General features: G+C 35.0%; 1 protein-coding gene and 1 long non-coding RNA gene across 5 annotated transcripts in view; both read right to left on the bottom strand.

Annotated features, from left to right (window-relative positions):
• Positions 1 to 27,919, bottom strand: part of LOC145507181 (uncharacterized) — a 349,446-nt gene that overhangs the window by 65,856 nt on the left and 255,671 nt on the right. The window lies entirely within an intron of this gene.
• DPH5 (diphthamide biosynthesis 5) lies at positions 45 to 27,919 on the bottom strand. 4 transcript variants are annotated; one of them, XM_081493149.1, is made up of 8 exons: positions 27,778 to 27,919; positions 27,406 to 27,563; positions 23,879 to 24,003; positions 19,317 to 19,425; positions 8,410 to 8,530; positions 3,468 to 3,507; positions 2,463 to 2,566; positions 45 to 957 (listed from the first exon to the last, which is right to left on the bottom strand). In XM_081493149.1, the coding sequence occupies exons 2-8, from the start codon at positions 27,538 to 27,540 to the stop codon at positions 734 to 736; spliced, it is 858 nt and encodes a 285-aa protein (XP_081349275.1). In that variant the 5' UTR covers positions 27,541 to 27,563; positions 27,778 to 27,919; the 3' UTR covers positions 45 to 733. The 4 variants fall into 4 exon arrangements, with proteins under 4 accessions (XP_081349275.1, XP_081349277.1, XP_081349276.1 ...); XM_081493151.1 differs by having other exon boundaries at positions 45 to 954; XM_081493150.1 differs by having other exon boundaries at positions 27,869 to 27,919.

Genomic DNA, 27,919 nt, shown 5'->3' with positions numbered 1-27,919 from the left:
AAGTGATATGACAAATCTTGACCTATCTATCGTTGTCTTCAACCTTAAGTTTTTAAAAATTTTATTTTGTAGTCAGCAAATTTTCCATTTTCAGCTTGGATGTGAAAGATGCTATTTAAAACCAAACAGCAACTGTACATGGCTGGCTGAACATTTATAATTCAACAATTATATAATCTCCAAAATACAGCAGAATATGAGGCACATAATTAGGACATCAGCTAAACAAGACAAGGCAATGCAAAAGGATGTCATTCAGTGGCATGTACTCAGCTGAGCCCTAAGTAAGTGGGACTGTTGGCTGGTGACATATTTTTCTCATCTCTGTTTATATGCATTAATACCATGTGCTGTCAGGACAATGTATCTCACAGTCAGGACATCAGATTTTTAAGAAAGAAGAAAGTTCTATCTTGTATAAACTGATTTCATAAACAGACATTGCTTTAAAATGACTCTGTCTATGGATATCTAGCTTAAAGTTCTCCAGTTTGGTCTGTTCCACGTATGTTCATCCTGAAAAACTGCCAAAATAGCAGCAACACTGGATGATATCACAGGGTAAAAACTCATTGACACAGGAAACCAAGCACTGTTGAGTCAATGTCTTTCTTCTTGGTCACTCAATTTATACTTATTAAGTAAACCTGAAGACCTGTTTGATTTGTTATACAAATATGTGTTTGTGTATATATGACTGAAATTAACATCTCGCAATAGAAAATGCCTGTATTCAGAGTCCATCAGCACTTTGGGATTCTGAACTATTTTCTGATATGGTAAACAAACTTAGCATCTCCATCTCCAGTGGATGCAAGCTGCCTCCTGTGATAATCAAGGAATGCAATGGTCCTCCCAAGTCCACAGTAGACATTTGCTGCAAAGTGCCTGCTGCAATTTTCTGGTCCTCAGCTCCAACCCTGGCTAAGCCAACACAGAGTGTCTCCTCGGTGACTGCTATTAAAAGAAAAACAAAGATGCCACCATCCAATTCAGTAAATGCATTATCCTGAATCCACTCAAACTAACACAAGTACCAAAAATACGTTTAAAGAAGTTCCAAATAAGTCCCAAATATATTAAATCTCCTTTAGTCACTCATTATAGATATACTATCTGCTGATTTATCTAAGGCTTTTCTTAATTATTTGCACTAGCTAATATTTAAAGTAAAGTAGTACTTTCTAACTTCACCATTTCGGAATTCCAAAGGTTTACTTTAGTTTAAATTTTTAGGACTTGATGAATAATTACCTGTATCCATACTCTATCACATAGCATTTGCCTTTAACTAGGTTCTGAGTGGAGAGTGTTTATTACATGCTTATACTATAAATAAAATGTTTGAGGTATCTTCACATTGACCAAGATATACTGGAAAAAACAGAAGATTATGAGATAAATACATAGATTTGAGTCTGTGCTTGACCACTCAGCTATATGACAAACCTTAAGTTTCTTCTTTTTTATGGGAAAACTATCCTTCATAAATGGTGGTTTAAGGACTAAGATAATAGATATGAAAGTACTTAGTAAACTACACAGCTCTGAAGAAATAATAGGCAGTATGACATTACTTATGCTTTTAAGTTCCAAATAACATACATTAGTGAACTTCAGTATTATTCATTCCAGTGTGTCTGCTCTTCAGCAGACCCTCCTGTGATTTTCTTTAGTTGGAAAAGCTGTCCTGATTGAAAAATGACCAAAATGGGGCAAATGATTTCTCCAAGGACAAGCAGGAATGTAAAGAACTCTGTACAAAGGTATGGGTATATAGCACCCCTACAGGTTATTTGTTTCATGATTTTAACAAGGCCTACTGAGGCCAATGGTTATTAAAGAATCTCTTTGTATATCTTTTCTATCAAGAAATATGTGTTCAAAGCCAGTCAGCACCTTGTAACAGAATATAATGACAGATTTATTTAAGAACCTCTCAATAAAAATCTATTGTCAATGAACATTTTATTATATAGCATGTCTACTGTGTCTGGATATTAAGAATGCAAGGGTAAATTCTCTTGTCTTTATCCTGAAAAAACAACTATACCTGGTCTCAGTGTTGAGAATGAGAAAAAGCAGAATAAGTATACTTTTGCAGGATAGAGCTCACTATAGACTTGGGCTGAAATGGAGGTTCTGTATTTCATCAAAATATTTATACTAACCTATTTACATAAAATCTGATTTATAGTTAATTTTGTAAAAAAAAAAAAATCCTTACTCTCTAGAATGATATTAATATTACTAGAAAGAAATCCATTACTTTTCTTTCAGTAGAACTTTCAACCTATGAGATTTAAGGGAAAGATGAAAAAAAATGATAGGGAAAAAATGAATGCAAACACACTGACTCTCACTTTAGTGGTGTTGGTAATGCATGTGTGTGATTCAGATGTTATATACTCATCTCAATGCAGCACGAGGGGAATATGAGTCCCTTTAAGATTCCTGAGTACCTGGTTCTTCTCCTCGTATTCGCTGATTCTGAACAATCTCCAGAAGTTGCTGGGCTGCTTGGTTGACACTCATATACCGAGGAGGTTCATAGATCTTTCTTCCCCTGTAAGTGTAAAAACTAGATGCCACTGTTCTTAGCCATGAAATTACATAATACATTTTTAATGTAATTATTCCCCCAGGTATACTCAATTACTACATTCTATGTTCTGTTTGAACACAGACAAAATTAATTTTAATAATGTATTTATTTAGCCCAATATATCCAGAATGTTATATTTCAACATTTATTCCTATAAAAATTATTATACATCATTTTTGTACTAAGTCTTTGAAATCTGGAATGTATTCTATATTTTAGCACATCTTAATTCAAATGTTAAATTTTCACTGGAAATACTTGATCTGTATTCAGATTTCATAAAATTCACGGTTGTAAAAGTAGATTTACATATTGAATTGTTCTAAATACACTTAAATGCTATCTAGTTACTTAGTTGAGTATTAGTTTTAAATTAATTAAAACTAAATTATAAATTCCATTCCTCAGTTACATTAGTCATATATATTTAAAGCTCTCATTAGTTATATGTGGGTAGCAGCTACTGTATGGGACACTGCATCTATAAGTAAAAAGGGGTTATTTCCCCCAATATACAATTGAAGACAATACAGTTCAGAAATGGAAGTAAGTTTCCCAAGAGCACATAACCAGAGTCCGACTCATGACTCAAACCCATGTTTTCTAACTCTCAATTAACTCATTCCACATATATTTACTGAGTACCTATTAGGTGCCAACCACTGTTCTTAATACTGAACCCATGAAATTTACTGTTTCCATTCTATCATACTGCTTAACATTTCATAAGATTTAAAGTGTTAAATTTTGCACTATTACTTAAAACTGATTTTCAACAATCTTTAGAACTTATGTCATTTCAGTAGAACTTATAGTCCATGGAATTAAAATAGAATTAAGCATTCTCAGAATACGAACTTACTTGATCAGATTTTCCAAAGACTGCTCCTTTACTTTGATGTCTGTAGGAAGCAAAAAAAGATAGTTCTCTTTTAATTAAGTACTTTACCCAAATCCTACATGTAAGCTTCATCTGAAACACCTAAATTTTTGGTAAATATTATTCTCAAGTCTCTAAAATGCTAATTTGAGAGTTTGTGACAATCTTCCCTCACACTTGTATCTGGCCACATTTTTAAGGAAATATAAAGAAGAATGGAAGCTTGTGGTTGTATAAAGATCATTAGTTAGAAAACAAACATGAGGTTGGCCCTGAGACCATCCTGAATGGATTGAATTTGCTCTTGGAAAAGAAGACACAGGAAAGAGTTAGATAAATATTGGCATATACACTATCTAACAGCTAATCAAAATCTTTGTGTTCATTTCTATTAGATGGTAACTGCACAGACCCAACTGGAAAGTTCTTGTTATGTTCCTTACCTATTTTTCAAGCACTAGAATATAAGCTTCAATGCATGTAATGTAAATAAAAGAAATTTTTTACCACATATTGAAGAAACTTTCACTTTTGTGTGAATGGTAAGACATGTCAGTAACTTATAAATAAACTTTTTAATACCAAATATTTATACTTTAATGGGGATTTCCCAAGCATGGACTGGTAGCAGCCAAAACACATATAGCCCTTGTTCTCATAAAGTTTGATGATGCAAGCATCACAAAGATTTGATTCTTTATGCTTTGTAATCACTGATGCTCAGCTAAACAATCTGGTAGAAGGTAAAAAAGCAGAATCACTCTACATCCTCACAGGAACTCAGTACAACAACAGCAAGAGCAACAGCTGCTTCCTGTTCTACATGCTAAAAACAAATGGTTCGGCCAAAGTTTGTTTCTGCAAAAATAAATATAGTGTAATTGAGTGGTCTTTTTGATAGACTTCAACAACTTTCTCAAGTGATTATAAAAGTTTTTCTTACAAAGTATACTAAGTATTTGCTAGGAAATTGCTCTAGAGACAATCCCTAACATATATTTCTAAATGTTCTTAGAACCAGAAATGAATATATTTTTCAGGTTTGAAATTCATTGTTTAGGTATTTCCATTGTATGGCACATATAGGAAATATGTATATGTGTTATTGAAATATGGCCTGCAATACAATTAATGATATATAAGTCAACTTAGACCTCCTTTACCTAATAGTTGTAATCATTTTTAAAAAGTAAACATTTATTAATGCATTCACCTTGAGCTTCTGAAGTGTTATTCGTGATAGTTAAGTTTTTAATATTTTCAATTTTTTCACTTTTTAAATGATATGTTCTATAGAATTTTATTTTAAAAATGAAGAGCGCTGGGGAGAATTTTTATGGGCAAATGCTTCTTCACAAATGTAAGTCTGTATTAGTGAATAAATTCAAGCCAGACGCATCTTACCTTGTATTTACACAGGCCATATTTATTCCTTTCTACTTGCTAGAATGTAAGCTTCTCCTATTCATTTTAGTACCAGCACTTAGCATAATGCAAAGTACCTAGCAGATACACCATAAATTCTACTGAATAAATTTGTTCATGTGGCTCTACTATGACAGCTCAACTTAAACTATCTACCTCTTAAGTAGAGTAAAAGTCCCAACTCCTTCAGAAAGCCTTTACAGACTTCCTCCCAAAGGCTCTTTGTCCTTTGAGATAGCCATACAATTAATGCTATATTTTGTTAATCTCCAATTACATCACATATATCAGTCTTGCCTTTCCAAGTAAATTTTAAAGTCTCTATGGTTTGTTACCATGACTTATTCTCACTAAACCTTACAGGGTATGGCCCATAAGAGCAGGCATTCAATAAATACATACTAATTAAAAATAATGAGAACTCCAGGTGATTAAATGATGAGATCTATGGTTTGCGAAGTCAGAATCATGATATCTTATACTTCACACCTTGTTCCTGTTTTTGTTAATGGAGCAAGGAAGATATATTGTTTAACCTTGTTTGTCTTTTCCCAGGAAAGCCAAGAAAAGAGGCAGCAGCTCTTAGAGAAAGTTCCAAGAGCCAAAGTTCTGGTTTGTCCTTCCTGCCTCTACATACAATAGAGCTTAATTGTTCTCTCAACTTTCAGGTACACAGCACATTAGTTCCAACTAGATTTCAAAATCTTGAGAGCAGGACCCAGGTCTAATACTTCCTTGGTATTCCAGAAGAACCTAACTCCACAGTGGGCATAAATACTTAATAAATACTGTGAGCTGAATTTCTAACTGCCCTTTCAAAGCTTCCAAAAGATAATTCCAATTTTTCCCCCTTTCCTCCATTTTTTTCATGATACATGAAGATGTTATCACAGGTAGCTTGCCTCTTAAGACTACTTTTATCCCCATTCTGTTTTAAAAACTTCTCAGTTCTGTTGTTTAAACACACACACACTTCATAGCTGAGCTCTAACGAATCCCTATTTTTTATCCCTCAGTTGCATATATTTCTACCTCTGCCTTTAATAAAAGCTTTTTTAAATGCCTGTACCTCTTGAATCATTCTCCTTTGACTTTCTACATACCGCTGGCCTTAATTGGCTCTAAGTTTAAGACAACATGATGGATACCTCTAATGGCATATTCCACATGAATTAACAAGAACCATAAAATAAGTTCTGCCAATAAGAACTACTAAAGAGGGAGACTAGTATCTTTCCACATAGAAAATCCAAACACAAAACTATAAAGCTAATTAGCTAATAATGAATTACTAAATTACACTGATAATTAACTAAAATAAGAAAGCTATCATACCAGTAAATTGTGGGATTCAGGCATAAGCCAAAAAAATACCAGAGAAGCATGCATGGCCTGATCTAGATCTAGAACTAATTAGGTGTCACTCTTACTGGAGTAAAAAAGGAATGTAATCTAGCTGGAACTGAATGAACTAGCAAGAGTTAAAGATTTTCTGTGCCAATGGGTAATAAGATCAAGTCTGAAACTAAAAGTAAACTTCAACCAATTAACTTCTATTACATATCTGTTGGACAGCTACACTGTGCTACACTTCTAGACATTAGAAAGAGAGGAATCAGTAAGACAAAGTCCCTGCTCTTATGAAGTAAAGAAGAAAACCAACAAGTTCATAAAACAATTCAGATGAATGGTAAGACAAGAAGTTACACAAGGTAATGGGAAAGAAAATCACTGGGGAATACAGGGTGTACATTAAATTAGCTAGAATTTTACTTTAGATCAGGAGTCAGTAAACGTTTCTATCAAGAACCAGGTAGTAAATATTTTAGGTTCTGAAGGCCACAAGGTCTCTGTCAAAACTACTTATTGCTGCCACTGTAGCATGAAACAGACACAGATAATATATAAATGAAGTAGCGTGGCTGTGTTCCAATTAAACTTTATGAAACAGGTGGTAGCCTAGATTTGATCCAGCGGTGCTAGTTTGCTAACCTCTGCTCTACATAATTTCCAAATTCTACCCTATAAGAAATGCTAACCATTAGTAAAACTTTTCTACAGTCTTCTCTTTTAAAAGAGACGTACTGATTGGGGTTCTGATAATGTACAAATTATATATTATTGAAAAATAGAGAACTTTGTACATGAGACAACCTAAATGTCTTTGGCAAGTAGGAATCTTTTCTAATGTTCTGAATATCTGTACTTACTACAGAGGTCAAAATTATGGGTTCTTTCTTTGCCCTGATTTTGTGCTACATGGCAGACATTCTTCTTCTGGATAACTTCACACACAGTAGAACCAAACCAGTGCAATTCAGTGTATGATCCAGGGACTGATGCCAATATGTGAGCATTCTGTTCCCAACAAATGATAAAAAAAAAAAAAAAAAACTACAAGAGTGTGAATCAGTGTTCACAAACATAGTAATTTGACTTCGACACAAAAGACTAGAAACTTTAAAGTAAGTAAATATAATGTATTTATTTTTACGTATATTTATTTTATATATGTGTATGTGCATACACACACACACACATACATATACTGCTCTAAACACTTCCAAAAGACAAGAAAAAGGTTATTCCTATTTGATAAAAAAGAAGGCAAAGGTATGGACTGTTCTAAATACTCTCTAGCTAGTATAGAGTAGCACTCGGATTTTGTCTTCTGATGTCAAGTACAAGTGTCATTTCAAAGTTATCAAAGATGACAATTATTTCTCTTCTGTTGACCAGCCACAGATTAAAGCTCTGATTACAGTATTTTTACAACACATACTGTAGAAAGGGAACTGACAGTGAATGTGAATCAGTATAATTCCAGTACCTCTGCTGGCAAACGCAGTAGCTGAAACCCCTGAAGCTCTATCAGTACCATCATCCTTGTACACAAAGACAGCGACCCAAACTCTTTCCACACTAGGTAGGAAATACAATTTGGCAGCATAATACAGTGAAAAGAGCTGTGAATTACGGGATCTGTAGATTTTACCAATTCTGCAACCAATAAGCTGGGTGACAGGGGGAAAATGATCCAATGTCTCTGGGCCTCCATTTCATTTAAGACGATCTCCAGAGTCTCCCTCAGATCTATAATTCTGTGATTCTGATAGCATCACGACTGCAGTATTCAAAGGACACCTCAAGAAAGATAGGATGGAACTTGGTAAGAGTAAATGCTCAGTATAAGTGTACTGAGTTGCAGTAAATTGATGAGGACAGGCTCTTAATGGACAAATGGGTAAAAGATGCAATGCTGGAGAGGATCTAATAGGGCAGAAGTTGGCAGCAGCAAGAACTGTGTTACATACGCAGGAATAGACAAATTGTATTTGAAATGAAAACTCACTTCTCCACAAGAGTATGGGGGAGGGCACACCATGCACAGAGTAGCTAGACTATATCATACAGAACGGTTTTACCTTCATACAAAATCAAAACAAGAACAATATGACAACTCCATACTGTGACCCTAGAGAAACTGCAGAGCACTTACCTAGTAGGCATAGTGTGTGCATGCCGTTTTGTCTGTTCTTCTTCACTTTGTCAAAGAAGCTTTCTGGTCTCCAAGTGTCCGTCCAGAAAACAATAGACACTGTCTCTCCAAACTTATACAACTAGAAAAAATAAAAACATTAATTAATGATCTAACAATTCACTAACTACTGTCTCATAGATAACAACCAAAATAAAAAGTAAGACCCAAACTTGAGATGGACTGGGGATCAACTCTGTCATAAAAAAAAGGTAATAAAAATTCCCTTTGCTCCATAGCAGCTGGTGTCACTCTGATGCCCTTTCGGTAGGAGGCTTCTAGTATTTCTGTATTCAGTACAGGAACATATGTAACTAGTTCATGATTTAGCTAGGTAGCTGCTAAAAATACTGAAATACAGAGAACCCAGAAGGAAGCAAAAAAAAAAAAAAACTTGTGAGCAGTCAGAGCAGTGTTCACAAGGTTCCTATTATCCTCATTTTATGGAGGAGTCCACCAAGGCTCAGAAAGATGAACTGGCTTGCCTAAGGTCACACAGCTAGTTAGTAGAAACTCAAACCAGGGTCGAGGGAGAGTTCCTTTCCACCATGCTAGTGCAGTAAAATTCATACACTGCATACTCACTGTGGTCACATCTCAAAACCTATGCCCTTACTTTCCCCACTATTTATTCCCTGACTCTAGAGTTCAACAATAAGGGCCTTTTCCCAAACCTCCTCCTTTCCCCCCAGGGTGGCCCATCCACTCCACATGACCATCACACAACCAAGAAGCGTCTTTGTTCCAACTTGCTTCCAGGCTAGCCACACATCTCACTTAAGTGAATCCAACTCCAAATCTTATGTTGAGCAAATCTAGTTTTGAGCTTTGGTTCTGCAACTTGTTAGCTGGATGACATTACTCTTTCTTTCCAAGTCTTAATCTCTATAACAGGAACAGTGATAACACATGCCCTTCCTACCCACAGAGTTGTGTAAACCAAATAACATGTAAAAAGTTATTCAAACTGTGAATGATATTCTTACATTAATTACTATCTAGGTATTGCCCAATGGACTTTATTTTCAAAGACTTAATATATTGTAAAACCTAATACTAAAGCTGTTACATAAAGATTTTAACTATTCAATTTAAAGAGTGCCTAAAACAATGTTTAATACAGCTGGAAAGCACTAAATGCTGAAAATCACACCTAGTCCTCTGCCACAAATTAGCTGTTTGGCTGAAATAGCTGTATGACTTCACGAGATCACCTAACTTTTCCAAGCCTAAAGTTCTTCATTTGAACAATGCTGCTGCAAGAGGCATATTCAGGGTCCCCCATCTCTACGTGCCTAAAGAAGCTCAACCTTTCTCGATGTTTATACATGGAGGGTTTAAAAACTATCACTCATACTCATAATGGTGACTCTGAGCTACCAAGAGAAGGTTCATTTCATCATATTCCTCACATGGCCACAACTTCCAACCTACTTACCAATAGGCTTTATTCCAAAAGTCCACTTGAAAATTGTCTAAAGAGGATTTCCCCATTGAAGCCATGCTATTCAAGGGCAGTCAAATTCACAGATTAGTTTACAAAGACCTATATAACTCTCAGAATGAAATCATAAACCTTCCAGCCACACCTAATATGATTTCTCTGTAAAAAAAAATGTAGAGTTCCTATGTGAGATCTTTGGAATACATTCAGGTACGCTACAAGGAATAAGCCTTGCTCTGTTGGAGGTTTCTGTCATTGCTATTGTTCTATGAGAGGCAAACGTATCTAACAAATATTTACTATGAATCACCTACGACGTGCCAGGCATTACGTTATACACGGGTATAAAGTGAGAAGCAAACAGAGCTCCAGCCCTCAGGAAATATGCAGTCTTCCTTATACCTCACACAGCAAGCAAACGCTGTGGAGTCGGGCTCTGGTTCCTACTACCAGGATGATTATGGTGACTAGCTGGGTGACTTTCAGGAGGAAATCCCCTGCCAATTTGATATAATAATTATAAACCTAACAATCTGTTTTGTTAAGGATTAAATGATATACTGTATGTAGTGCCCAGTGCCATAGAAAGCATCAATAAATGTTAGGAATATGATAATCTAACAATGATAATGTTTATAATGAAGATGCTCTAAAATATTGTGTTACACTATAATCCAACTGCTTTCCTTACTGGAATGAGCTCAAAAATATTATCAAATATTTGAAACTACGCTCTTGACTTAATCTGAAAAGTTCAGTCGTTTACATTTTGAAAAGGATTTTTGGCATCTCTGATCAGATTTTGAAATATTAACATTACTCTATTTAAAACAAACCTTAAGGTAAAACCATTAAAGAAAATTATATATGTCACCATAAATAAATAAACAAGTTTTCAATATTTTAAGAGTCACAGAAATATAGTCATGGACATAAATTCTTCATTCAAAAAGCAAGGAACAGTTCATTTAAAAGAGCATTGAGATGCTAGTCACATGTAAACACTAGCTGAAACACTTTGTGTAAAAGCTTCTCTGAATTGTCTAATTTGGGGGATTAAAGAAAACCTCACATAAGCACTGCTTTCTAGGACCCTGATTTATAGACTGTAACCATTTCCATGGCTGTGGTACAAACTTCTTCAATGAATTCTGGAACATTATGCAAACAGTTTCACCATTTAGATGTCAGTACCTTAAAGAACAGAAGGACCAGTCCCTTTGTGTTTCACAATTCAAGGACTTACCAGTAAAGTACAAAAGGAAACTGGAACAAAATCATACAGTTGACGAGAACTGGGATTGCCGAGACCTGTGTACCTACCATCCTAAAAATGTAAGCATTTGTGCTTATGATCATTTCCCTGCAAACCATTATTGATGCAAGTCTACATTTAAAGATTATAAAAAGAGCAGTTTTCAAAAGCAGTAGGCAAATACAGGCTTTTTTTATTTTAACCTAGAGTAAGTTATAGGGGAAGCAGTTTATCTAACTTGATACTGAATCATGATTTTTTTTCATCTATTGAAGATAAAAACTCAATTCAAAATGAAATATTTAATCATATATAAGGCACTAGTTAAGAGTGAAAAGATGCACAAGAAAGACAAATATGAGGTAATAAACAATAATAAAAAATTAGATACAGATTATAAGAGTTTAGCATTTCCCCCAACTAGAGAGCACCTGAAGGTAACTTTTGAATAGACAGAATATAAGCTGGACTTTAGAAGATGGGTAAGATTTAGCCTAGGGGAGCTGAACACGCAGAATGAGATGATGTGAACAAAGGAACAGAGGCGGGAAATCTTGGGCAATACTGAGAGTGACATTAAGCAACTGTCTAGAAATAAGTACTGTCTGACTTGCCTCTAACAAGTATGTCTAATTCCTGACATCTTACTATGTACCAATTTCTGTCAATTCTTGCTCTATAGTTTACCCAGATACTATTTATTTCTTTTTTCTCTACCTTAGTTTGAGTTCTCAATACCACCTGCCTGAATGACCTTAATAGTCTTATTGTTCATCTCACTGCTGATATTTCCTTTCTTTCAGAAGGACAGATACTTTGTAAGCTCCATTTTATAATTAGATTTTAATGCTTTGGTATTTTATATTCAAGGGCTTCCCTGGTGGCTCAGACAGTAAAGAATCTGCTTGCAATGCAGGAGACCTGGGTTCAATCCATGGGTTGGGAAGATCCCCTTGAGATGGAAATGGCAGCCCACTCCAGTGTTCTTGCCTGGAAAATCCCATGGACTAAGGAGCCTGGAGTGCTATCGTCCATGGGGTCACAAACAGTCAGACATGAATGAGCACGCACACACATTTTATATTCAAATGAAAATATTTTGTGATTTTTAAGTTAAAAAGTATCTTTTTTGGATATGGAAAAATTAGAAAATTTAACTTGCTAAGAACTTTAGCAAGCCCTACATATATCATTTTATATATGTATATCCTAACCAGATCACGTAAATTTGTGATGTAAAAGAAAGCTGAGCCAGCAGGGCTGTCTAAAAATGTACCACAAAACCACTTAACCAAGAGTTACTAGTTTTCTTTTTTATATAGAATACTTGTTTTGTTTTTAATTTTCACATGCATTTTGCTTAACAATGATATAACACTGATTTTTGCTAATAGTAAGAAAGATTATACACATGGCTACATAAGCAGGTACACAGATAAAGTTGAATGACTATGTAGATAGAAGCGATGTAAGATTTATATTTTCACATATAAATAAGAGAGCCCACATATAAACTAAGTGAAAGAATCACAATTTAAAGCATACAGTTCCAAAGACAAGATCCAACTTGGGGTGAGGGGAAAGCGGGGGGGGGGTAAATAAATAAGCAATTCAACTCAGCAAATATTTGTTGCACATTGATCATATGCATGACACTGCAATAAAGTAGCAAGGGAGATGTGAAGATGAGTAAATTAAGGAGTTTATAATATGGTGAGCACATAAACATACACAAGTAACTGAACTCTCTTATAGGATGGAGATTTACCAGGACCGTTTGAACAGAAGAATGGCATAATCAGATCTACAATTTAAGCAGAAAACTATAAACTGTAAGACAATGATGGTAAGATGGCTATTAAAACAGTGACTAAAAAAAAGAAAATGAAAAGGAAGGGGAAAAAATTTAATATACTCATGATTTAACAGGTGGTCAAAAATAATTCCGAAGTGACTAAAAGAATGGAGAACTTACTGGATGAGTTTTTCTACGGTTTGCTAAGGTAACAACAGTAATGCAGAGCTCTGATACCCTTATTACCTAGTCTAGTGTTCTTTGTACTCATTAAGTTTTATCATTTCTACAATAGTGCCTGGACAACAATGAAACCAATTTAATGCTTCTGAAAACTAACAGTAAGAACTACTACAAGGTCAAAAATGCTGACTATCACAATGAGTGTTATTTAAAAAAAGGAAGGAAATGAGTTCTTACTTTTTGAAAGTAACATATATTTTTTCCAAAGTAGAAAGATATTATATAAACAGGGGAACATATGGCAATAATTAAGGTCACTCATGCAACAGTCAGAGAAAGTGGAAGCATTTCATAATGATGAGAAAATTATACAACCTTTTCTCTGAAGTCAGCCACAACTAATAATGCAGTTTTTATGCAGAAATCATTGCTACCTGGTTTCATCAACCCATTTTATTTATATTTCTTTTAAATATCTCAAAATTATTTCAGTCATCAAACTTTTACAAGAATTAATACATTCTATCACACAAATCACTAATAATAAATTCTAAATAAATTTATGTTATTTATAATAAATAAATAAGTTTATTTATTATTTATAAATAAATACTAGGCCAAAAAAAAGCATTTTAGTATTATATAATTCTTTTACTTAGTTTGTCAGATTCAGGAGAATGTACACATAGTAAGTGCTAAGTAAAAAGACTGAAAGAAAATATACCAAAATGATAACTGTGGTTACCTTTAGGAGGAAAGACTATGGATGCTTTTATTTTCTTCTTTATACTTACTGTATTTTTCCAATTTTTTATGAGTATATACGTCATTTATTATCAAGAAAAAAATTACAAAATGACTCTTCAAAGCAGAAACAATAATAAATAAAAGCAATTCTGATTTTGCATGATTACACCACTAAATGTTTAACTTGAAGAGTTCAAGAAAAGAAGGACTTATTCCTCTTGTCTCTTGTATTCTGAGAAAAATCCTTGATTTTTCATTACCAGGAATGTTTAAATGTAACCACCATGTCTGGCTCTCGATAAATAAATGGATTTTTCTTTGACTAGAAAAATCCTCAGAATACAAATAATGTGTTACAAGTATCTGTTGCCTAGGTATTTCAAACAACATGATTTTAAAGTACATGTGTTTGTAACTAACACTTTAACTGTGAAAAATCTCAAAGTTAACTCAATGAAAATCTAGGTAACCTCTGCCTAAAGTTGGCAAACAGGGACTTCACCAGTGCTCCAGGGGTTAAGAACCTGCTGTGCAATGCATGAGACTCAAGTTCAATTCCCGGTAGGGGAACTAAGATCCCACATACTAAGGAGCAACTAAGCCTGCACACTGCAACTAGAGAGAAGCTCGCATGATGCAAAGAAAGATCTTGCATAATACAACTAAGACCTGGCACAGCCAAATAAACGAATAAATATTTTATAAATAAATTAAAAAATAAGTTGGAAAACAGGCCAACTTTTTAGCTTCCAAGTATATAGGATATTAGAACTTATCGTCTATTATACCCCATCCTCATGCGGTCTAAGCCCCCATCATCTTTCCTCTAAAGGAATACAATAAGCTTACTAACTGATTTCCTCACTTCTAGTCTTGCCTGGACAGAGAAGGCAATGGCACCCCACTCCAGTACTTTTGCCTGGAAAATCCCATGGACGGAGGAGCCTGGTAGGCTACAGTCCATGGGGTCGCTAAGAGTCGGACACGACTGAGCGACTTCACTTTCACTTTTCCTTTTCATGCACTGGAGAAGGAAATGGCAACCCACTCCAGTATTCTTGCCTGGAGAATCCTAGGGACGGCGGAGCCTGGTGGGCTGCCTTCTATGGGGCTGCACAGAGTCAGACACGACTGAAGTGACTTAGCAACTTAGCAGTCTTGCCTGGTAGTAATTCCATCTCCACATAGCAGCTAGAGACATCTTTTTAAAACACTTATCAGATCAAGTATTTGCTCCACTTAAATCCCTCTAAAGGCAGTTAGTCTATATTACTTAGAATAAAATCCAAACTCCTGATAGTGTATTAGACAGCCTAGTGATCCAAGTCCACCCACCTGTCCAGCCTCAGATCACTCTTCCCTGTGCCTGCTACTCTCCAGCAAGCCTTCCTTCGTTTCCTTTAAGAAGCTAAGCTCATTTCCACTTTAGGGTCTTTGCCCAAACTTTGGGATATGGTTGTCCCTTCCTGATTTCTATTTAATCTTAAATGTTACCACCCCAAGAGACCTCTCCTGACTACCCAACGACAGTAGTGATCTAGTCACTCTCTAACCTAGCAGTCTTTTTGAATTTCTTATACTTACCACTACCTGACATTTATTTTGTTATCACTTCTCTTTCCTACTAGAATAAAAGCTCTTTGAGAGCAGAGACCTTCTTGGTCAGGTTTACTACCATATCCAAAGAAACTCAGTAGGCAAACAATAAGAAAGTAAAAGTCATCCAGTCAAGTCCGACTGCTTGTGACCCCATGGATTGTAGCCCACCAGGCTCCTCTGTCCCTGGAATTCTGTAGGCAAGAATACTGGAGTAGGTTGTCATTTTATCCTCCACAGGATCTTCCCAACACAGGGACTGAACCCAGGTCTCCTGAATTGCAGGCCAATTCTTCACCATCTGAACCACCAGGGAAATCCAACAAGAAGGCAAACAGTATTTGCTGAATAAACAGATAACTATTCCTCTTAACGATGTCTAACTTGGTAGCCTCTAATATACTTTCCATTTAACAACAACAAAAATTTCATTAGGTGTATGAGGTTTGTGGTAAAGAACTGTATTTATGGCATACTAATAAAACACATATCAACTGTCTGTGTGTGAGTAGAAGTGTTAGTCTATGCAACTACTTACCTTCATTGATACTAATAATTAAGAGTCTCCTGTTGGTTAATAACTACAAAGTTAATAAAAAAATACTCGATGGTCAGTTCTGAGCTCTCTATGCTGCTTTTAAAAACAACTAAAAAGACAGTTTGAAAGAATAATAAGTGATAGTTTAAAAATACTGTACCCATTTTCAGGTAAGGAATTTCATACTACTCTTCCTTAACCTAAGGTAAAGATGTTGGAAAGTACATACTGTCCAGGTCTGTCACCTTACCTAAAGTAGCACTTCTCTTCAATAACTTGAGGCTGTTTTTGAATTCATAGGAAAGCTCTTTCACAGGGATGACAGAACACCTTTCGAAAGTGGTGCCCACTTCCCTTTTAGGAAATTGAGCAAGAGAGCACAGCAAGGTAACATTCTACATTTAGCAAGCATATTTCTGGGAACTAAGGTCAACCTTTCCAACTCTGTCATACTAAAAGAATGACAGTACAGGTTTTAACTTTCTAAGAAATGTTTTATCTATGTTGGTGATTCTGAAGGTGTGGTGCCTATAACCAGCAGTTTCAGCATCACCTGAGAATTTGTTAGAGATGCAAATTCTCAGACCTTACCCCAGATATATACTGTATCAGAAAATCTGAAGGGAAGGTACAGAAAATTCTTTAATAGTCCTTCTAGGTAATTCTGATGAACACTGAAGACAGAGGACCACTGGTACAGGTTACTGTCTTTTCCATAAATGCTAGTCAAAATAGTAAAGAGAAAAAGACCAGCTATTACAAGGAAGGAGACTTTGCCAGAATTTTTACATTATGCAGGATACTGATAGACATTTATTTTAAAATTTAAGCATGCCATGCATACGATTATTTTTCCATGTTTTTTATCTTAGAAAACTATACCAAGGCATCAATACTTAAGGCATCAATCCCTCCTTCTCCTGGGATATGAATAACTTGCATGGTACGAGAATTACACTTTCATAGAGATTTCATAAATACGTAAGCCAGAAAACAGAAAGCTACCTTCTGTTTTTCACACAAGTAGTAAGTCATTTCATATCCAGATTAGAGAACAGAACTAAGATGAGGAAACAATACTTTGTGGCTGCTTAGAGAAATCCCATGTTAAACTGAAAGTTACATTTAAAAATAATAATAATATACGTAAATGTGGATATGATCTTGAGGGTTTATATGTATAGAAACTTCAATTCTCTTAGTAAATTCCTTCTCAAATACCTTCATTCATTTTAAACATAAGAAAAATAACTCTGCACTTCTTTATCAATGTAGAGGATCAGAGGGACAAGTCTAACTTTAGGCAGTCTGGATAACAGATTTATGTAATAAAGACAGGGAACTTTTTTAAAATTTAGGCTTAAAAACTCTAAATAATAGATTATCATAAGATAATTTAGAGCAAAATATGATCGAAAGGGACTAACTAACCTTCTTCGATATAAAAACAAAACCAATATGAAAAAATATATATAGTCAATTAGCTTAAGATTCACGTATTTTTGTCTAACATATGATAATTTTTGCCCTCACTTTTTTCCTTTCTCCTAGCAATCATTCTTAAATGATTGAAAGGTAGCATTGTCCAGAGAAAAGCATATTAGACTGAGAATCACTCAAGAATCTGAGCATCAAGAATTCAATTTACTCCAACACAGAAATGTTCAGAAAGAATTTTAAGTGTAAAAAAAAAGACTTGAATTGGCAAGGCTTTTTAAAGTATGCATTTTATTAAAAGACAAAACAGACGGCAAAGTTCTTTGCCAATTTGGACATAGTTATAACTAAGAGCAAGTAATGAATACTGAAAAGTAAATCATTTATACTTTTTCTCTGTTCCTTCAAAACCAAAGGCAGCATTTCTGGGATGACTGGCCAGGACTAGTCAATTAAAGTGAGCTACTCTTCCTAGGTAATACAAAAAATATAGGTCCCTCTAAAGCCCCAGAGACAGCACTGAGTTCCATGGGTAATGTAGCTTCTTGCTGTAAACAGCTATTTTTTTTTTAACGGATGAATTATTAGATAGAATTTTATGGACCCTCAGAATAAAAGAAAAAGTGTTTTCTGAGATTTCCCATATATACAGCTAGCACTGAATTCAGAGGCTAGGTGATCTACTAGCTGTGAGTCGTCTCTTTGTGCCTAAAAATTAGTAGCTCTTATTCTATGTAGTAATGCACATGGGACATCTAACTAGTGTGTAGAAACTTTTAAACTGCATTTATCAGAATAATCATGCCAGTACTTCATAACTGACAGCAGCTTTTACCCATGGGCTTCACTAAAGCATACAAGTATTAGTTAAGTTTTATACAATTATATTTCCTTTCAAATAAACGTGCAGAAAGGATCAAACTATCTTTATACTTCCCAAGATACTGGAAATACATACGTGATTCCCCAAAGAATAACTACTATTTTTTCTTTTATTTGATTTTGAGAATATTCCACATATATGACCAAAATATTTAAGATTTCATGAAAATAAAATGCTTGTTTCCTATTCAAAGAGAGGAAACCAACCAATACAGGCCAACAGTTCTCAGCTCATGTTGTCCCTTACTTTGCAAAGTTATTTTAAATTATATATTCCAGGAAGATGTATTTCACAGGTTGTAAGGTGCAAATTCTTTTTCCTATTATATCTGAAAAAGGAATGTGTCTTAACAATCAATGGAGTCTTAAAACTGCTATTGGCCATAAGCAGTCCAACTGTCATGGATTACATACATGTGAACATCAGAACACACAAAAAAATCTTAAACGCAGCTACAGAGCACTCCTTTAACTCCTCAGAACCATGATTTCTGGATTAAAAACAACTAACTTTGCATATCAGTAACTGCAAAGTTGGCTTAAAAGTCTAATATCACTGGCATTTAGCTCTTTTATGTATTATTTTAAGAAATGCTCCATCATAGTGCTCTTGACCACACAGAAAACAATACCGAGTGGAAAAACATGGCCCTCAGCAATGCAGAGTAAGTCATTTGGAATAATGCCAAGAGGTTTTAGGAATACTTAACCAATTAAGTTATAGTCCCTTTTTTGTATGTACCAACTGGATATAGAATTAAAATCTTTCTTTAGATAAATTTCAATGATCTATTCTAAGGGGGAGGGGAAAAATCTAAGGTATAGGAAAATTAGTATAAAATATCTAGTATTAACAAACTTAATACACAGTCTTATATAAAATAATATTGTCTTATAACTCATGAAATATAATAAGATCTACGGGAATTTGCAGAAAACAAAAACATTTTTGCTAAATACCACCAAGAAAACCATCCTTTTGTAGTATTACCTGCAAACCACAGCAGCCTACAGCATTCATTATGGACGCATTGTGAATAACTCGGTAAGGGATCCCCAGTTTTGTTGCTCTCAGAATAAGATCACTGTGTGTTGTAGCCCTGTAGTGAGAAAAGATCAGGTTGGATTAAACTAACCAAGACTGACTTTTTAAGACAGTAAATCTACAACATTTCATGAGCCCAAACGGTCAAGAAGAATCAGTCAAGGACACTGTTCTCCCTCAAATATTTCAAAGCACTTGCTTAAGCTGTCATTTGGGAATTCTGGCAAGTGTATAAGTTTACACAAGCCCTGTACAATGTTAAATTACGCCTTTAACACTCTTAAAGCAGACTTGGCAGCTACAGAAAAGAGGGAACTTTTAACTTGCTCTTTTTATTCTGTTAATACCTGCAAAAGACATCTGTGGAATATTACTCAGCAACTGAAGTTGAGAAGCAATTCTTAAATATTTTGACCTCTAAACTCTTATAATTTCTGTGACAAAGTTTCAAATTATAGCACAACTAGACTACTTCTTAATTTCTGCTCTATTTTGAAGGCTTCATTTTTCAGGGTAAAGGGAGAATACATGTAAACATAAATATGGATACTGTGAAACTTAACCCCAAATCAATTTAGAACTGCATTATTAACAGCTTGTTTCCCCCTTGATGAAAACTCCAGGCCCAACTGGGGAAAGCAACATTAGCATGTTTGAGAAACTACATACAAACAAGCAGAACCTGTCAACTGGCCAACGCATACCAAGTAGCAAGATCAAGGGCTTTTACCCCATGAGGCAGTCAGAAACATTAACACATGCCCACCAGGGAAGCCTGCTTTTAATCACACACATGAAATGAAACAACAGCTACTATAAAAATAATCATTAATTTGACTTAGGATAAGCTTTTTTAAAAAAAATACAAATGCCTGTTGTAAAGAATGTTTTTAATATCCCTTTCAAACAGAATTTCACTAGTTAACACTAAGATAAGGGAAAATGAAATTAGTTACTTGGTGAGTTATTTAAATAGATGAGCAGAAAGAAAAACTGGTTTAGAATTATTCCCTTTTTCACAAGTTCATTTAAAATGACCAGATGTGGTTGGTGTACTATGAAGATTTAATGACCTGGCAAAGTGATTTGATTTTGTGAAACTGCTACAAATGTGATTAAATGAGCTTCTCAAATTTCTGCTATGAAAAACTGTGATAAAACTGTTATTTTATTATCACAATTACCTAGATTATATTGCTTCATTTAAAAAAAAAAGAAAAAAACTGGTATGAGCTACATGTTTAACACTCTCATACCAGGGATTCCTCACAGTCTGTGGCTCATGAAAATATTTCATTATAGTGACTAAGAAAGGCTGTGTGTGTGTGTGTGTGTGTGTGTGTGTGTGTGTACATGTGTACGTGCAGGCACATGTGCACTGCCATGTGTCAAGACAAATTTATGACTATTTCTGGGCATGTGTGGCTCTAACCAAAATCAATTTGAATATATAAGGCTTAGTATGTTTATTTTACATTTTACTTTATATAACATTGATTTGCAGAATGGAAACAAATGACTCACATTAAGGTACACAGGAGACAGGCAAAGAAAGGTATATTTGTGTGTGTGTGTGTGTGTGTGTGTGTGCACGTGCATGCATGCATGTACATGCCATGAAGGAAATGGCACACAACATAAAGATAAAAAATTATGTGTTCATTTATTATAAAATACATAGTTATAGAGCACATTAAAATACAGAATGGAATAAAAACAGAAGTATCTTTAGAAAGAATCTGTTTAATGATGACCTTGTTCAACTGCTCTTTTTGGGGATAGAAAGCTTAACACTGTCATCTCTCACATGACTGAGTCAGATCTACTGATGCGGTATATTTTAAAGTGACTTACATTCTTTATGTGATTAACTTCCACATTCCTTTAAACAACCTAGATAAAAGGGCAAAGATGAGAACTACACCAACTGACTTAACTGACTTTCAAGTACCTTCTTCATGAATTTAAGATTGCTGGAGATGGATGGTGCTGATAGATGCACAATGATGTGAATGTTCTTAATGCCACTGAACTGTACACTCAAAAATAGTTAAAATGATAAACTTTATGAATTTTTAAATATTTGAAAATTTTAAAAACTTACAAAAAATAATTTAAGATTGAGTAAACAACTTTCCCTTCTTTTTGAATTTTTTGTTCAAATAAGTAGAAAGGGGCTTAAACTTAAACACAGTACATTTTTTGGTCATATATAAGGAAGCATTTCAGTGCCTTGTTAATATTTTGTATTCCATTCCTGGTTTATCCATTTAATTAATTTAAATTCAAATTTTTCAAGGCCCAATTAAAATTTATACCTTCCTTATCATCTTATCTCCAATGGCTAATATATCTGAATAGTAATCCAGTGGGTAAATGAAAAACAACTACAGTACAGTAAATACCACATAAATATGAATACAATGTTATATATGACTAGTCACTGACATAAGGAAAATTAATTCGCTAGAAGTTTAAAAAAAAAAAAAAAAAGCATTTACTCCTGAATAAAATAAGGGAAGATTCTTAGAAGAGGTGGCATCTAAGTTGGGTTTCAAAGAATCTATTATTTTACTAAATAGAAACTGGGAAGGACAGTCTGTTTTAAGGAAAAAGCATGAGCAAAGAAACAGAAAATGAATATTGTGAAACATTTACAAAAGGGCTTGGTTCTGCCACTGTCAAAAAGAGGAGCAGCCAATGGAACAAGTAGATAAACTGTTAAAAGATTTAAGGCCATGAAGTCACTGAAGGATTCTGAGGAGCACCGCAGTACTTTCTCTGGGCCTCAGGTTTTTTCATTTACACTGAAATTTCCCTTCCATCCCAACTCCCCCGCATCCTACCTCACAATCTTCAACTGTTAAACCAGACCTTCCCCCAGCACCAACTCCTCCATAAAGTCTTTAAATTACACAGACTTGTCTATCCTTGTCTTCTACTCAACATTTCAGCGGTACATCAAAGTTGATCACTCTTTTCTAAAACATTCTCTTTCCTTGGCTTCTGCTTTAGCACAACTCTAATGGTTTTCATCTTCCTCTGCTCTTGAGAGACCATGAAATGCCAGTATCCTAGGGACTGACCCATCCTAGGGTCTTATTCTTGCTCTTATTCTTTCCTAGAGTAATTCCACCCATTCCTCTGGTTTTAAATATCTAGATATGGATGGCTTTAAAAGTCATATAACCAGGATAGATTCTCCCCTGAGCTACATTAGCAGGTATCATGAAAGTTAAAACGTTTCCAGGACCGATTCCTGTTTCCCCCAGCCTTCTTCCTTGCTGGTTTTCATCATTTCAAAAAATGGCAGCATCAACTCTTCAGTTACTAAAGCCAGAATACTTGAAGACTTACTTCTTTCCTTTCCTCATCTATTACATACATCTGAGCATTTTTCCTTCTAAATTTTTCCCAATTTATCTTTTTTCTCTCTTGCACCAGGGCTAGTTTGCCTCCCTAAAGTCCGTTCACCCACACATTTAGTGATCTTTTAAGAATGTCAATGAGATTGTGATTATTTGCTGCTTATTTTTATTATTTTATTATTAGTTTCAGCAGAGATAAAATTATTTTGTAAAGTTGCTATAAAAGTGTCTAAATGCTTACTTTCAATTTCTGTACTTATCTCATCATGGACTAAGTTTATAGGCTGGTAACAGTCAGCAAATCTCACTTCAAGTAGCATTAGTTTCCTGGACTTTGTCCATGACTGGATACCATTTGCAACCAAATATAATAATCATACATAATCTCTAAAACCTCATATTGATATAAATTATTTTCTTTTTGACAGACACATGTACATGCAACTCCATTATTCTGAAAAATATCCTTGGTGGTGGGCTCAAAGTGACTTAATTGTCCTTATGTTCCTTAAATCTGTGACATAAATTTTGGGTCACCAGCTGGAGAAAAAGAATTGTTCTATTTGGCTTGACATTAGAGATTAATGATGCTTGACTAGACAAGTACAAGTCCATCTTTGTAGTAATGGGCAAGAACAGAGCTCCCACTGGATATAAGAAACTGAAATCTGAGGCTTCATAAATGATAAATTCAAGGCAAGTAAAGTGACAGCAGTATCACTAAATAGCAGATGATTAAAACAGGGTGGGGGGGGTCGGAGACAAAGCAAGCAGAAGACAGTTGCACTTACCTGCAAAATAAATGGCATGTATGACTCTTGATAATGCGATATACTTATTTAATAACAATATACTACTTTGTTATTTGATGTCCTAAGTGACTTTCTAAACAAAAGCAGAAGCAACAACATAAACTTGACACCTGATAACCAGTGTAACTGATACATGATGACATCTTTCCCAAGTAAATTTTCTTCATTAACCTCAAAGATGGCCAAAGTTTAAACTATAAAATTTTAGACAGAGCCTAGGTAAACAGAGTCTCCTATCAGCACCTGGAAGACAAAGTTCTGAATATAATAATTCTTAATGATGAAAAAAGTAAATAAATTAAAAGTCAAAGTATCTGCTTTGACTTACCCAAATGGATCACCAACTACAAGGAATGCAACATCACTGATATCAGCATCCTTTAAAATATTATCTGCCTCCTGTTCCACTTCTTCTCTATCAGCGAGAATCAATTTTCTCTCATAAAATTCTTCCTATAGATTTAAATTCAATATAAAAATGAGACAGCAGGTGACCATTTCAACACACAAACACACATACACACCCTCTTACACAATCTCACACACACAAAACAATCTTTGTCTGTGGCTGGTGCAAATCCTGGCAACCATCCAAACACCGATCCCTGAATACAACTCATCAATGAACTAGCACTCTGTATCATGTTGCAATTAAACTCTGTCTTTGGGGCTATCTTAATATCCCAAGAGGAGGTAGACCTCCTAACATCTGAGGCTTTTTGCATTTATATTAACCTCTAAATTTGGGTCTAATAGACGAGGCCAAACATTGTAGTTCGAATAGAAAATACGTATGCATGAGCCTTACTTGCTTCAGAAACACAATACTCCAGAATAATTATATTAAACAATAATATATGTTTATTTAACATATGTTTACCATACATATATGGTAGTTAGGTCTTATTAAATTTTCCTTGGGAAAATCTATGTGACCCTGATGAAAATAAAAGATAATTTCAATGAGAAATAGTAAAAATTATGATTTAGTTGTTTACAAAACCAGCAATCATTCCTACATAATTTCAGGAAAGACTAATTTAAAACTGTACTTCCTAGTTTCTGGTTAAAAAAAAAAAAGCAGAGTTGCAGGAGAAAAAAAAGGATTCTAAATATATAGGAAATCTCCATACAAACTGCTTGTGAACAAATCCCCAGAATTTCAACTCCAAAGCATAAACTCAAGAGGCTGACCTTAACTGCAATGGCAGCATGTAAGAGTGAGCTAGTGGTCATGGGGTAGCGGTTACAACCTATTATGCAAGATCACGAATCTTATAACTGATTTCCTGTGGAGTAATATACAACTCAAATACAGTAAAAGTGGATGCATAGATAAATAATACTATTTCTTACATGCTAGTAAATTTATTTTAGTCGTAAGGATTATATCACATGTCAAAAGTTATAAGGATTACTATAATGGAAAAGTGTCAGCTACTCAGTAATATTTGTCAAGCAAATGAACAAATCATTAAGCATTTGAAGATAAAGGCTAAAAAGTTCCAACTGATAATTATTTCCTAATACTTAACTACAATCTGTTTCTCAGTTGTGAAAAAAAGATACTTTCCTTTTCATCGCTCATGTTCTTAATGTTCCAGAAGTTCCCAATAATAATGTTTTCATGGATGAAAAATGTTTTATTTTCCCTTTTACCACGTATCTTTTCTTAATCACTCATTTTATATACCTTATTTTAATTTTGTGAGCCCAGTAAACTTAATAGTTGCAGAACATTTATAGCCATATATGTAAGAGAACACACATATGATTACTGAAAGCTGAAAGAAATAATGTTCTTTTCTGAACTTCTAAAATTTCTTAAACATCAAAGAATCACATGTTACTAGCTTAATGCTGGCAGTAATCCGATCCAATATTTTATAAATGACTTAACAACAGAAAACCCAGTCTCTCCTCAAGATTTCTATCACATTCACTCCATATTTATCACTTATCCTAACTCGAGAAATATTTCATTACCTAATTGAGACAACAGAATATAAAAAAAAATCCTCAAAGAGAAATACACACTAATACCTCAATATAATCAAATGGTTGATCCTCTTTAAAAAGAATGCTTAAAAAAGGGAAGAAACTGCTAAAGCAGAAATAGACAGGTACTGCATTATTTTTAACGTAACCACTTATTTATGTATTTGTTCATTCACTCATTTGAAAAATATTTCTTGTGTACAACCTCCATGCCAAGCTCTATGCATGATGTTGGAAACAGTGTGGACATACCCAACCCCTGCCCTAAGGAGCATAATATCTAGTGTCATATTCTTTTCCATCATGGTTTATCAAAGGATATTGACTATAGTTCACTTACTGCTGTACAGTAAGACCTTATTGATTATCCATTCTCTATCCCAAACTCTCAATCCATGCTACCCTCACTTTCCATCCCCCTTCCAGGCCCAGATCTTGACCCTATAAGTAATAATTGTTCAAATGTCTTTCGGGGAAAAATACTTTAAAAATCGTAGCAACCAAAATTAACATTTAGCTAGCACTTAAATTTGCAAAGCAGTTTCAAATACACTAATAAATGATATAATCTTAACAGCCTTCCAACTGGTTATTATCTCCATTTGACAGATGAAGGAATTGAGATGTAGAGATGTTTGGAAATGTCTATTAACTCCTATTTCTGAACACTTTTGTGCCAGCCACTATGCTAAAATACTGTAAGGCAGGCATTTCTGTCCTCTTTCTACAAAGTAAGAAACAAAAGTTAAAGGGCTTGTCTAAGGTCACATGTTAACATGTGACAGAACAAAGACATAAAACCAGGCCCAGTTCTTTAAAACTACTGACTTGTTATTTGTTTATATTCTCTAAGAAGATTTTAAGTTCATTCTAAATGCCCCTGATCACTAATTAGAAAGGAATATTTCTATCATCTTGAGCTTGGAGACTGTGGCTCCATCCTATTAAATTGGAGCCAACAAATCAAAGCTGGTCATTAGACACAACTTTCATTTCAAAGTATGGCTAATTCAAGTAGCAGTCCTTCTTCAGGTTTTAAAGTAAATGTGAGACCTTCAGAATTCCCGGGGCTGTTAATCTGAGAGGCCAGAAGACTGGAAATTCTCTAGGTCACCTTTTTCTTTGAAAGACTTGATAGACCAGACAATCCTAAAATCTTCTCCCTCCTCCTGTAATATATCCATCAGTTTTTGCATCTTAATCTACTTTCTATTTGAAACTTGACAATGAACCTGAATCTGACCCCTCTTTCAAAATTTACTGAGCCTTTAACCAAATCCAGCTAAATGTATGATATGCTAGCAAATTCTATGGTTACCAAGTTCCTGGCTCAATCAACACATTCAAGTGTATGGGTATAAGCCTGACTGGGAACCGTCTATTTAAAGGTTAGATCTCTCTGGATATGACACAGACAGAAAGGTGATTACCATTCCCTATGGAAATACTTCAAAGGGGTAAGCCTTCAGTTTGGTCCCTGAATACATAACCAACTCATTAAGGCTGTGTTAGCACCTCATTAGCACTCAACTCGGAAAGGATTTCTTGGCTATCTCATGAAATAAGGGATTCTGATGACTATCCCCAGGAGCGTAAAATAACTTTCCTTTCCTATTTAATGGAGAAAGCTACACAATGAGACTTGTGAGAAAAAGCACCCTTTCATTTTCCAAGTCACATGGTTAGTGTATGAATGCCATTCTTGTACTCCTCAGATTTTTCATGAGAAGGGGATGTGTTTTAAAGGGTTTGAACCAGGAGACCTGAGAAATTCGATTCAGCTTAGTGTAAAAAAAAAAAAAAATTAGCTGTTAAATATCCGTCTTCGCAGGAGGCTGGAAAGCCTTAAGCACTTACCAGAACTTCTTTCCCTACAGTCAGGACTGACGTATAGGCTTCCAGATACACTCGACTGCATCGTCTGACAACTTCCAGGCCCTTGACTGTGATGTCCTTAGCATCTCCCAGGCCCAAACCAATCATGTAAAGCATCTCAAATAACACGGGGAGGGTGACTACAGGACGAAATGAATATGAAAATCAAGTGTCAGCTACACCGAGGATACCTAAAATCTAGTAATGAAAACGAAAACCAAAATAACACGAGGAGGGACGGCATGTCAGCGGGAGAGTTAAGAACTTCCCGCCTTTTAAATAAGGACTGGAGTGTTTTTAAATAGCCCTACCCTCTTTCTCTCTTATTACACAACGCTAGGAACAGACATTTACCCGCTGAGAAAACGACAGTTGAATCGCTGTCCTCCCCAAATTCCTATCCGCCTCCGTTCCCCAGAAGTAGCTGCCCAAGCGGAGGATTTACCCGGAGAAACGATCCACGCCGCCGGCCTCACCTACAATGCCGCAAAGCGGC

Source organism: Giraffa tippelskirchi, chromosome 5 (genome assembly GCF_054371585.1).
Source record: "Giraffa tippelskirchi isolate mGirTip1 chromosome 5, T2T-mGirTip1v1.2.pri, whole genome shotgun sequence".
NCBI classification, from domain to species: domain Eukaryota; kingdom Metazoa; phylum Chordata; class Mammalia; order Artiodactyla; family Giraffidae; genus Giraffa; species Giraffa tippelskirchi.
This window is presented reverse-complemented; position numbering and strand designations above follow the sequence as displayed.

Excerpts from the sequence above, each read along its gene's own strand:
- DPH5 (XM_081493149.1), bottom strand. The coding sequence starts at position 27,540 with ATGCTTTACATGATTGGTTTGGGCCTGGGAGATGCTAAGGACATCACA. Across the intron at positions 19,426-23,878 it reads GTAGTTGGTGATCCATTTGG|GGCTACAACACACAGTGATC; the intron begins GTAAGTCAAAGC and ends TTCTCACTACAG. Across the intron at positions 2,567-3,467 it reads TCTTTGGAAAATCTGATCAA|GGGAAGAAAGATCTATGAAC; the intron begins GTAAGTTCGTAT and ends TTACACTTACAG.